This window comes from Lepidochelys kempii, chromosome 4 (genome assembly GCF_965140285.1).
Source record: "Lepidochelys kempii isolate rLepKem1 chromosome 4, rLepKem1.hap1, whole genome shotgun sequence".
Taxonomy (NCBI): Eukaryota; Metazoa; Chordata; order Testudines; family Cheloniidae; genus Lepidochelys; species Lepidochelys kempii.
Window position 1 is genome coordinate 135679107 of NC_136383.1, and position 12339 is coordinate 135691445.

Genomic DNA, 12339 nt, shown 5'->3' on the forward strand with positions numbered 1-12339 from the left:
AACTGAGTTTTCAGATTACTGGGTAAAAGCTATTTGAAGAGATACTCACTCAAAAACTGAAGAGACAAACATATAAAAATGAACAGGATCAAAAATGAAGTACTGCCTAATATATTTTAAAAATGTATTCTGTACATTGCTTCAATACAGATTTGTACTTTTAATATCAAACAAAGACAGTAACTATGCATGGAGAGAAGGAGGGGAAAAAGTGGCTTCTTATAACTAGAAATTATTATATTATAAGATAAAGTCTGCCCCATGTGTCTTCACCCCTCTATCCCTAAACAACATGGCTGGAGACGGCAAATATGTATACCAAGTATGCTAGGTGTCAGATACAGAACGGAAATGAATCAGCATACAAATGAACAGGACTTTTTACAAGTTAAGGCAGTGAGAGTTAAGAATGAAATTAAAGCATCAGAAAAAGAATAGAGGAAAAACAAAATTTTACCATGCTGATGAAGCAGCTATTTGGGATGAGTATATAGTGTATCAGAATTATAACAAAGTTTAGTGTGGGATCTAAAATTATTGCACAATATGTATTATGTGGAATGGCTTCCATAGTTTTCCTAGGTATTAACCTAGAAGATATGGGGGAATGGGTGTGGGTGGGAGAGGAAGGATTATTGAAGTGAGGAGGTTTAGACTGTGTGCTCTTTTTTAAAATGGTATGAGTCAAAATTATATTTTTATGTCCACATTATAAATTTAGCAACAGGCTATGCACAAGACAATACAGCCTATTCACTTACAGCTTCATTAATGCAGTGCTAACAATAGAAAACCATACAAATTAGACAGAGTAGTAACATTTAGTCTTACACACACTTTAATGTGGCCATTTAATGTCTTAACAAAATTGTTTATTTATGACTACAGACTGATATTCTTGAATTCTACACATTGAAGCCATAAGCTGCAAGAAAACCTCTGTTCAGCAAGAATGGGCAAGACCAAAAGTTTTCACATAAGGTATTTTAGCTTTCTAAAATAGCATAATTGAGAAGTACTTTCATTAATTTATTCAGGACAAGAGGGTATGCCACATGCTTTACGTCATAATTCATTGTTTTAATACCAAGCAGAGTTGTCAGACTTCTTGCATCAAAGTTTTCTTAGAGTTAAAAGAAACAGAGGCAGGAATTTCCAAAAACTCACCATGTGGACCAAACTCTGCTCCCACTGAAGTCAGCTGAATTTTCACTATTGACTTCAATGGAAGCAGAGTCAGGCAAAGTCCGAGCACTTCTGAAAATCCCACCCTGCATCTTCTATATATTAAAAAAGAATCAGCAGCCTCACAACAAGAGTTTGAAATGCGGGGGTGTGGGTGTGTGTCTAATAACATGTGAAGTGAGATTGTCTCAGTCCAACTACTTGGTTAATGAGATTTTAAGCACTTTGGGCCACGGATCATCTCTTTCTTGTGTTTTTACATGGGTCTAGCACAATGGAACCCTGATCTCTGGATTCCCCAAGTGCTACCACAAACATCAAACCAGCAAACCACACACCCTTTAAATGAGAGGTACCCACATGACAAAACAAAAACTCAGCTAATACCTCACACTCTGGTGTCAAGAGCAACAATAAACCAAGACGACGAGAACTGAGTATGTAAGAATTACTGTACACTCTCAACCCTACAAGTGGTCAGGCTTCATTGTCGTAGAGGATGCTGCCTGAGAAACATAGGGAAATTACTAATGTCTCTACGTTTGCTGTTTCTGTTCTATGCATGACATAATTAAACTGCCAATATGGTAATTTTTAACAGCACACCAATTTCTAAAAATGCACAAATGTAAACTTGTAAACTCCATATAAAACACAAACTTAGCTACAATTAATCCTGAGTATCCTGTCCACATTTATGATTGTGGAGATAACCATCGAGACCAACCAACCAAAAAAAAAAAGTGTTTCAACTGCCTGAGAGTCCGAGACTAATTTCAGTTTTAGGTAAACCGCATTAAAACAGGAGAAGATTAGACAGAACAATTAAAAAATATATACATAATCCCTCTCAAATTGCATGCAAATTGGATTTAGCAGAGGCAATACTAAGCCTCTCAAATTGATGTTTATGTCAACTAAACTTTAACTATCAAAGGCATTACTATTCTAGAAGCATATATTCCACCAACTTCAAATTGTTTTAGGCATTTAAAATCAGACCACCTCATTAGAAAACAAGTTCACTGGGAAATGCAAACAAATGTATTATAAAAATTGCCTGTGGCCACTATGTGTCACTGTTGATCTGTTTTTAAACTATTAAGTAGGTATGAATCAATATGGATCAATTAGGATAATGATAAGAAAATTGTTGTTCTTTTGTAACACAATGTTTTTGCTGCCACACACTATTCTTTTAATATGCACTGAAGGATTGGTGTCAAGAACATACATAGAATATAGTGTTGTGACCTGCAAAGAATATAGTCAACTCACGCTATTGTGGGAATTCTCTCTATAGGCTTGATAAGGTAAAGAACACAGTGTCTTTAATTCCACGGAAGTTACAAAACTTCCAAAGAAAACACTGCAACACCCTCATAGTATGGGGAGTCCACACTTTGGCTGATGTAGTCAAACCAGTATTTTTGTTAGACACCAACGTAAATGGACACTTTGTCGAAGACTGGTCATGAGTTAGTTCAAAAAATTTCAGCTGCATTACCTCAAAGAGCAAGTCCTCCAGGGAAACAGGATCCATTTTGCTGTATGTTTTCCACAGATCCATGCTAACATCCATTAACTGCAAAACATTTTAATATATATCTTTTTACTGTGAAAATACTGTAGGTAGTGTGACATGCACAGATTTATGCAGCACTCAAGCACTTTATTAGCTGCTGGGTGCCGAGCTGTTTTGCAAGTCTGACCTCCAGCCTGCTTCAACAGTTTGTATGAATCTGAAACACTCAACCAATGGTATAAGTGTTTCAGATTCAAGACTGGATAAGATTTAAAAATTCTGGATAACCCAACCTAGAAGATTCATCTCCTTCACATTAAGTGATAGCATGTAACAGATATTTAGGTCTTATGTGCTTCTTTCATACAAACTGTATCCTAAAAGGCTTTTTTCAGAGTTAAATATAATCGAGTTAATTAAGAGCAGAGAAGAGAGACATTAACAAGTACAGCCAAGGGGGAAGAGACAAATTTGCAGTTAAGATTTAAAAAAAGATTGAGAGTCAATATGGTAGAGCAATACAAGAAAGCAATTCCAAATGGCTAGAACTGCAGAAAAGGCAACTCCTCATTATGAGTGAATTGTCAGAAAGGCAGACAGTACCAAGCTAAAGCAAGTTATAAGTTAACTGGCACTAACGCTGATTAAAACGTTTTCCTCCATAGGTAAACATACATATGGAGCTATAATAATTCAAAAATATTCAAAGAGACACTTTAAATGCTTTCTAGATTTTGAAATATTTCAGAGTTTTTCAAAACACAACACTGAAAGTTTCTTATATGACTGCTTAATCTAGTCATTTCAATTGCTCTCTTCATTGAATATGGCAACAGATTGCCTTCTAAGACATGGTTTCCATTAATTTGTCATTTACAGGTAAGTGCATTAACAGAGTTCTGTGCATAATAGCATTGTGAACATGTGCCACCATTGTATCATCACATCTGATGAAGTGAGCTGTAGCTCACGAAAGTTTATGCTCAAATAAATTGGTTAGTCTCTAAGGTGCCACAAGTACTCCTTTTCTTTTTGCGGATACAGACTAACACAGCTGTTACTCTGAAACCTCACAAAATATTAAGAGATGTGATTATTAATCTGTAAATAGTTTGTGAAATATTGATTAAAAGTCTGAGTTGCTTTCGAAAAAGAACAGAATAACTACTTTAAGTATAAAAAATGTTTTTAAATGTTCTAATGAGGATAACTTTGAACTGCAGGCGGTTCCTAGTCCCTGTGTAGCTGCCCGCTTCAGGGGTGTGGGGACCCACAGATCCCCATTTTGTCAGGGATATTTTTAGTAAAAGTCATGGACAGATCACAACTTCCATTAATTGTACTTTTCTGCCCGTGACCTGTCCCTGACTTTTACTAAAAATATCCGTGACAAAATCTTAGCCTTAACAATAACAAACTGAAGTACTTGCTTAGTACATACCTCGTATTTCATGGTAAAGAAGCCATCGCCACCGATCCCCTCCAGTGCAAAGGCCTGCACTACCGGCCACTTTTCTACAATGAACATATCAAATATCTGTAGATGACCTACAGGAATCAAATATTTCACAAAAAAAGTTAAATTACTACAATAAAGCATCAGTTTAATATATCTCACCTTTCTTATTATGTGCCAAAGTTATTCTGAGGGTCTAATATTTCTTTCTATATATACTCAACAAAAGCTTTTTCATCTGGCTTGTTGGAGGAATGGGGGGTGTCTGTCAGTGAAAAATGTCAGTTAACTAAAAGGGAGGGAGTTTGCACTCCACAGCTTCCCTTGGCTGGGAACCACAGCCAATGGGAGCTGCAGGAGGCAGCGCCTGTGGGCGTAGGCAGCTCACAGAGCCACCTGCCGCGCCTCTGCCTAGGAGCAGACAGGACAGGTCGCCACTTGTGGGGAGCTGCCAGAGGTGAGTGCCCCCCGGATCCGGCACCCCAAGCCCCATTCCGCACCCCAACCCCCTGCCCCAAACTCCATCCCAGAGCCTGCACCCCCTCCCGCGCCCCAACCCCGCAACTCCTCCCACACACTAAATCTCTAGGAGCAGCAGGGACATGTCACCGCTTCCGGGGAGCCATGTGGAGCCAGGTAGGGAGCGTGCTGGCCCTGCATCTACCGGACTATAAACCAGACTTTCTATGAAGATTAGAAATGCTGGTTTATAGAGCTTTCCAGTTGGTACAGGGCCGGATAACACAGCTTTTATTGTAGTTTAAATATTTCACTGTGCTTGTTACAAAAAAGCAGAGTTCAACTGAAAGCCAAAGAAAACAATCTGTTGATCTTCGATGCAAAAGGAAGAATACAGAACTAGCTGTAAGATCGACAATATAGACTGTATATGTAATTAAGAAGCAAAATAGTTTATGTACATCAGTATTCTACTTTTGGAAAATATTCCAATATACTTTTGGGGGGTTGGAGGGAAGGTGGACTAAAAATTAATTGCATGAAAAAGTTAACATGGTAAAGTTAACCTGGTAAAGTTGAGAAACAATATTCAGTATTACAGAATTTCCAGAATGTTTAATGTTTTTTTCCCACAACACTAGTTAGACTATGCTGTATGTCCTTTACAATTTATGAAAAAGACTGAGGTCCGAGTCTCACAAAACACTTCAGCAGATGGCTAACTTTACACTCATGAGCAGTCCCACGCAACTTAATAGGAATATTCACATTGAAATGTTTTTGTAGAATTTTAGGCCTATGAAGCAAAGTGTAAATAAGCAAAGGAAACCAGAAACGTAAGTCAGCGGTTCTCAATTAGGGGTCCAGGGCCACCTGGAGGGCCGTGAGCAAATTTCAGGGGGTCCACCAAGCAGAGCCAATGTTAGACTCTCTGGGGACCATGGCAGAAAGCTGAAGCACCGCTGTGCAGGGCTGAAGCCCAGGGCCTTGAACCCTGCCATGTGGGGCTCAAGCCGAAGCCTGAGCAACTTAGCTTTGTGGGCCCTCCTGTGGGATGGGGCCCCAGGCAATTGCCCTGCTTGCTACCCCCCAACACCAGCCCTGGCTTTTATGTGCAGAAAAGTAGTTGTTGGGCCATGGAGTTTTTATAGCATGTGGGGGAGTGCGGGGTGAAATAAATTTCACCTTTTGTCAAGAGCAAGCAAGAAAAATGTTCATACAAAAGAAATTGAGTTATGAGCACCAAAATAAAGGAGAGTTAGAGGTGAATATGGAACGCAACCATAACTATCAACAGCGGTTTCCAGCTGTCAACAGAAAGCCAGACTTACGGAAAATGCATAGCTCAAAGATTTTTCTGGAACAGTATATTGCTCTTTTTTTTAAAAAAAAGTCAACCATTACAGAGCAAGTGCATTTCAGTATTTTTGCACCACATAGTGTATCCTGTTTCCATTCCTGAACACATTTATGAAGGAATATAAAATTAAAATGTTCAGCGCGCAAGTCTGGCAACAGATCATACAGGAAATCATGCAGTCCAGTTTCTTCTGTTCTAAAAAAGGAAGCTTGAATAAAAAAAGTTTATTCTTTCCTTATACAAAAGTGTATTTATCTGCAGCCCCCGTCAGAACAGAGAACTTCTGTACTTGGCCAAACACTTTTCCCAGCATGCAAATTAGGTCTTTGCCTCAGGCTATGAGCGTTCACTATGCAGAGTGCACACACACTGTTTTCTCTGAAGAGAAAATAAAAACCTCAATAAATTAAGGTTCAGATTCTAAGAAATCCAAACCGAATATAAAGTAATAATTTATCCATGTCATTTTAATGTATTACCAGCCTCACTTACAATAAAAAGGAGCTTCCAGAGGTATTTTAACTTATTTTTGTTATAATGTCATACTTCTATTCTGACAAATAATGATCAAAGAATTCACCAAAACAGTGAAGTAATACAGTATTAACCCACCTTGGGAGCTGTAAGGAATGCCGATTCGACTACAATCTCGAACCATGTCTACGAAGCTGGCAATTTTAAATTCCTCGGCAGCTTCTTCATCTTCATACTGACAGGAGTGATTTAAAAATTAGTTTTATTAAACCTAACATTTTTTGGCTGGAGATCTTTACAGTTAAAATACATTTTCAATAAAGGTGAGAACTGCCATTTTGCATAACCAATGCTGATCATACACTACATTATTCCGTACAGTAACAAAGGCTCTCTAAAGCTATTTATTTAACAACTATACTCTGGAGACTTAAGCCATCATAGCATGAACATATAAAGGCCAAAGGGTACTGTTTGCAAAAACTAAAATGCAAAAGTGAACATGTTTTAACAAGTTTCAGAGTAACAGCCGTGTTAGTCTGTATTCGCAAAAAGAAAAGGAGGACTTGTGACACCTTAGAGACTAACCAATTTATTTGAGCATAAGTTTTCGTGAGCTATAGCTCACTTCATCGGATGCATACTGTGGAAAATACAGAAGATGTTCTTATACATACAAACCATGAAAAAATGGGTGTTTACCACGACAAAAGGTTTTCTCTCCCCCCACCCCACTCTTCTGCTGGTAATAGCTTATCTAAAGTGATCACTCTCCTTACAATGTGTATGATAATCAAGTTGGGCCATTTCCAGCACAAATCCAGAAGGCTACACAGGAGAAAGCATGAATACGTCACTCTCAATTTCCAAGAAAGTCTCTCTCCCCCCCCCCCCCCCACCTACTACAAAATGGACAGTTAAAACCAACAGGCGTGTTTGCGTGGAAACGTGCACATAATAATGAAAGAGCTCTAAGTGCAAGGTATTCTTTTCACTGGAGAATTTCAAGACTCTTTACTAGTTATTTACCACAGAAGATTACGGAGAGAAAAACAGTTATCACCATTTTACATGATGAAGAAACGGGAACAGGGAGGTGAAATGATTTGCCCCAAGTCACACAGCAAGTGAATGACAGAACCGGGAATGAAACCTAGAATTCTGAACACTACTCCCCTGCTCTGGCCACTAGACAATCTGGTCTTCCTGATCCCTCTACTATATATGTTTACAGTAGCATGGTTGGGGGATTAAGAGAGGCTTACCATTTCTAACACTGTAGGGCAGCGTTTCTCAAATCTCCTGGGTGGTGATTGGGGGGAAGGGGGAGGCGCAAAGCAGTGGCAATCTGCCAGCAGGGATTGGGACCTGCCCCCTTCTGGAGCCACAAATGCCAGAAGAGCAGGCAGCCAGTATGAGTTCCCCACCTTCCCGGGAGGAGTGGGACTCAGGCTTCAGCCCTGGAGTGGCAGGTTCTGGCCCTAGGCTTTGGCTGCATGGCGTCGGGCTCCATCCCATGGCCGCAGGTTTGGGGCTCCAGCCGTGGGGCCTCAGGATCGTGCTCCAACCTCCAGCCACGTGGCAGCAACTGCCAGCCCTGGGCTCACATTCCCTCACCCCCCAATTGCCCCTGGCCTCTGCTGTGTCCTCTGGCCCCAGGCTTCGTCCACACGCTCCGTCCCCCAGCTGTGTGGCAGTGGGCACCGGGCCTGGGCTCAGGCCACCAGGCTTCGGGCCCAGCCATGCAGTGGCAGGTGCCAGCCCTGGGCTCACCCCCACCCGCAATCACTCCTGGCCCCTGCTGCCTCCCTCCACCCTTCCCCATCAGCCCCCATCGCCCGTGGCCTTTGCTGCCTCCCCAGCTCCACATCTGTCGCCCCAGCCTCTGCTGCCTCCCTACCCACCTTCCCATCCATGGCTTACTCAGCCCCGGCAAGCCAGGAGACAAATTAAGTCTGTTGTGAAAAGTGACATTTGTATGTTTGTTCATATCATTTTATACTGCCTTCCAGCCAGCTAGCAAGTCTACTGTTGTGAAAAGTGATATTAACAAACATACAAATATCATTTTTCACAGAAACAGACTTACTGGCTAGCAAGCAACCAAAAAAGCAAAAGAAACAACAACAAAACATAAGAACATGCAAAGCACCTTATTTGTTTCTAATCAGTTTGGGTCCAGTAAAGTATAGAGACAAGTGCATATTTTTTGTATTATTGAGTCTGCAAAAAACCCTACATAAAGAAATTTCAATGATTTGGACGTGTACATGTGCATATTTATTTGTTTTTCCTGAAGTTAATTAAAGAATTTTAGGAAAAACTGTCAGAGTGGCCACCATCAAGAGTTAGTAGCCACACTGGGAGGCCACCAAAAAAATCTGTTGAGAGAACTCCTGCTTTAGACCTATGAGTGAATTATACACTGATTAAAGCAAAACAGGAAATGGAAATACTATAAGAAAGTGTAAGCAGACTTTTCATAAAAGGCAAGCCAAACAAAGCCATTTTTATTCACAGTATGGGAAAAATTAAAATACTTACTAATCATTTTTTAAAACTTAAAGCAAGGATTTGATGCAGAGTCCTAGCCAGTTTTAGGATAACCCACAGATCATCCTTGTCTTGAGTAAGCTCAAAGAGGAGTTGTGCTCCAAAGGCTGTCAAGTTCAGGAAGATTTGCACCAATGTAGTTACACCAGCACAAAACCTTTATACCAGGGCAAATTCATACCACTGCCAGGCTTATTCCCCACCCCCGCCACCCCCACCCGGTGTAGTGTGTCTACACTGGGGATTAAATCAATATAGTTATTCCAGAACATGTTTCTTTAAACAATCCCTAATTCTGCTCTCTCACAAAGTTTAATATGCAGCCCAAATTCCTCTCACACAACCCTCTTTCTCCTCCTTCAGGGAGTTGGAGCATACTCTTTCAGTTCAAAACCTGTTCCCAAGTGACTGTCAGTTACTCAAATTAGATTTTAAAATGCCTCAGACCTAGCTTTCCTGGTTTCCAGGGGGACACTGGAAGGTCTCTCATCAAAGGCTTTTCAGTACAATTGTCAATATATTGCATCACATATGTAGTATACAGTCAGTATACTTCGGAAAGGTGGTAAGTAAGAATTTAAAATAAGTCTCTTTATTATGCTATATTGCTATTTTTAAGACATATTTTCAATGGCACTTCTTTTCCATCACTGTTCAGTACAGTTACTTCAAAAACATTGTGACCAAGTGGAAAGACAGGAGAACACTAAATTTTGCAAGATTCTATGAGAGCTGCACAAGCCGCATGTTCCTTTTTAAAGCTTTGCCATTATTAATTATTATTATTATAAAAGCTTAGTTAAAAATAGGCAATACTTTGGTATGCCACTGTAAAGAAAAACTACTAAACCCTTTAACAAACAGCCACAGACTATCATTTATCAGAAAGAATCAATATAAAATGGTTTCTGAAGGATGACAAGATTTCACTGCTCCTATGAACAGCCAGAAGTTCTCTAGGAAACTAGCAGTCCCATATACATTTGAAGAAATGGCAAAAAAAGTCCATCACACTGTGTTGACATTTATTTGCAGTACCCCAGAAATCAGCATCTTTACAGTACAAGGAACCTCAGAATTTACATTTTATTTCACTATACATTATTCAAATAGGGTATTTGGCTCATCTTTCTGTTCATAATCAGCAATTTGAATCAGCATCATGAGATTTCATTAATATTTAACCAGAGCAGACCACACACAATGAATCTAATCAGAGAACAGCAAAGTAAGCATATTTTTCAAACCCACTTTATCTTCTTAAAGAGATTAAAATACTTCTAATTGCAAAGCACATTTGTGATGGTGTGCATGATTGATTACTACTGTAAATGAGCACAGGGCCCTCAGCTTTGGAACCTACTGCCACCCTAGGTTTGGAATAGCCTGGGTGCGTTGACCTTCCAGGCAGCCAGCAAGGCCTACCTCTTCACTAGGGCTGTTATGGAGAAAGTTTGATGAGGGTCAACATTTAGATTTTGTTACAGATGTTTTGTCATGTGGGTAAGCTGCTTATTTTAGTTGGATGCTTATATTCTAAAGTTTCTATCAAAGACAGCTAGAGTATATAAAAGCTTTGAGGTATATTTTGTATTTCTTTTGTTATAAATCTAAATCTATGTAATAAGTAGGGGTTGGGGAGTGAAGACAGAAGGACATACAGTGGCTCCGCTTCTCTCCACCAACTGCAAGTTACAAGGTAAATATTGAGAACCTCCTCTGCTCAACCTTCCCTCCAGCTCTGCTCCACAGCCAGCCTTTGGGCCTCCCCCTTTATCATACTCCTTCTCTACCCTGAGTTCCTCTTACCCCACACTATCAAGCCACCTCTTGCAGTTGAGGCAAACAGCTAAATCTCCTGGGCTTCCCTAGCTCTGTCAGACTGGAATTTCCCTTTGACAAACTACAGCCCTCTGGAATGAAACTGCAGCCCAAGTTGTCAGACTGATAATTTTGCAGCTCCTACTGTACTCATTTGCCCTCCCGTAGCCCTGGAAAAAGAAAGCAACTGACAGTGTCAGCAGTCACATCAGACTTCCGTGACAGATATCAGTTAACTAAAAAATGCTGAGTCGCCTATGTCCTCTAAGCTACAGAAGAGAAAAAAAGGCTGAATTTATAGCAACTTTAGTAATTAGATTATTAAAGTAAAACTTCAAAAAGGAGTATTTTTAAAGTATTTCCTCCACAAAAGTTCCTCTTTCAAATCTTCCTTTTCCCCCTATCCTCTTGTTCATGTCCTTCCATTTGTCCTTTCCACAATCTCTACTGATCCATCCTATAGATGGATAACCCACCTACTGCACCTCCCACCCTTTACGCACACTTTCATGCAGGCACAGGGGAAGAGAAAAAATAGCCTATGCAGGGGATAAAAAGCTCCTCTTTCCTTCTCCTAGAAACTTTATAAAGGGCTGCAGCCAGAAGCTGATGCCCACCACTTCCCATTCGTTCTTCCCCAATCTGCTACCAGCTCCATGTGTCAATCCTCTTTCCACCAGTGGATTTCAGCGCAGTAATTAGGAGATGGGTATAAGAGAGCTCTTCGTCGGGGCAAAGAGATTCTGGACCCAGTGCTGGCCAAGTTTTTCCCCTTTCCGTTAGATTTGTTTGGGGGGGGGGGGAGAGTGGGCGACATGCTTCCTACTCTGAGTACCTAGATCAGCAGATGATATGCTCCACAACAAATGTCCACATGGAAGCTGTTGCTACATGCTGCCAGGTATTACTGCACACATTCACAGTCATAAGTGGCTCAGTCTAGGATAGTTTCAGGGGACAGTCTCAGCAGTTAAGTACCAGGCTGTCCAGCACATGAGTGTATATGAACCAACACTTCATGGAGACAAAGGATCCAAGTGCAGGAGTGGAAATTTAAGATAAATCAACTTCTTGCTAAATCTACCAGAATTTGAAAGGGATAGTGTTTAAAGTGACACTTAATTTACTATGATCACAAGACATGGCCCAAAGTTGTTCCTATTAAAGTTAATGGAAAAACTTGCATTCACTTGAATAGGGACGGGAGTAGTCTCTTGAAATAAACAAAGAACAAGATATAATTTTTCTTTAAAAGGTTAAACTAAACCAAGCTTTTCATAGATTCTCATTTATATTTTCCCTCCTCTTCTAAATTACTTGCACTTGCAAGTACTTGGACTGATATCAAAAGGACCTGAGTAATTAAAAAACGACTATTGGGTATTTCAGTGTTCACTGTGATACTTAATTCAGATTCTATATTTTGCTTATGCCACAAATATTCTTTTCTTGCGACATGACCACCAATTTCTGTCCAGTCAATGACACTGTCAAGGATGGAAGAAC

The 12339-nt window shown here is 40.2% G+C and overlaps 1 protein-coding gene across 6 annotated transcripts in view; it reads right to left on the reverse strand.

Annotated features, from left to right (window-relative positions):
* DNAAF9 (dynein axonemal assembly factor 9) overlaps positions 1–12339 on the reverse strand; it is a 134598-nt gene that overhangs the window by 85821 nt on the left and 36438 nt on the right. For all 6 annotated transcript variants that reach the window (XR_012158784.1, XM_073342971.2, XM_073342970.2 and 3 more), the window contains 3 exons: positions 6598–6694; positions 4152–4258; positions 2693–2770 (listed from right to left, as the gene is read on the reverse strand). Coding sequence is in view for 5 of the 6 variants with exons in the window: in XM_073342971.2 (XP_073199072.1) it covers positions 2693–2770; positions 4152–4258; positions 6598–6694 (282 nt within the window). In the remaining variant the exon portion in view is untranslated. The remainder of the gene's footprint in view (positions 1–2692; positions 2771–4151; positions 4259–6597; positions 6695–12339) is intronic.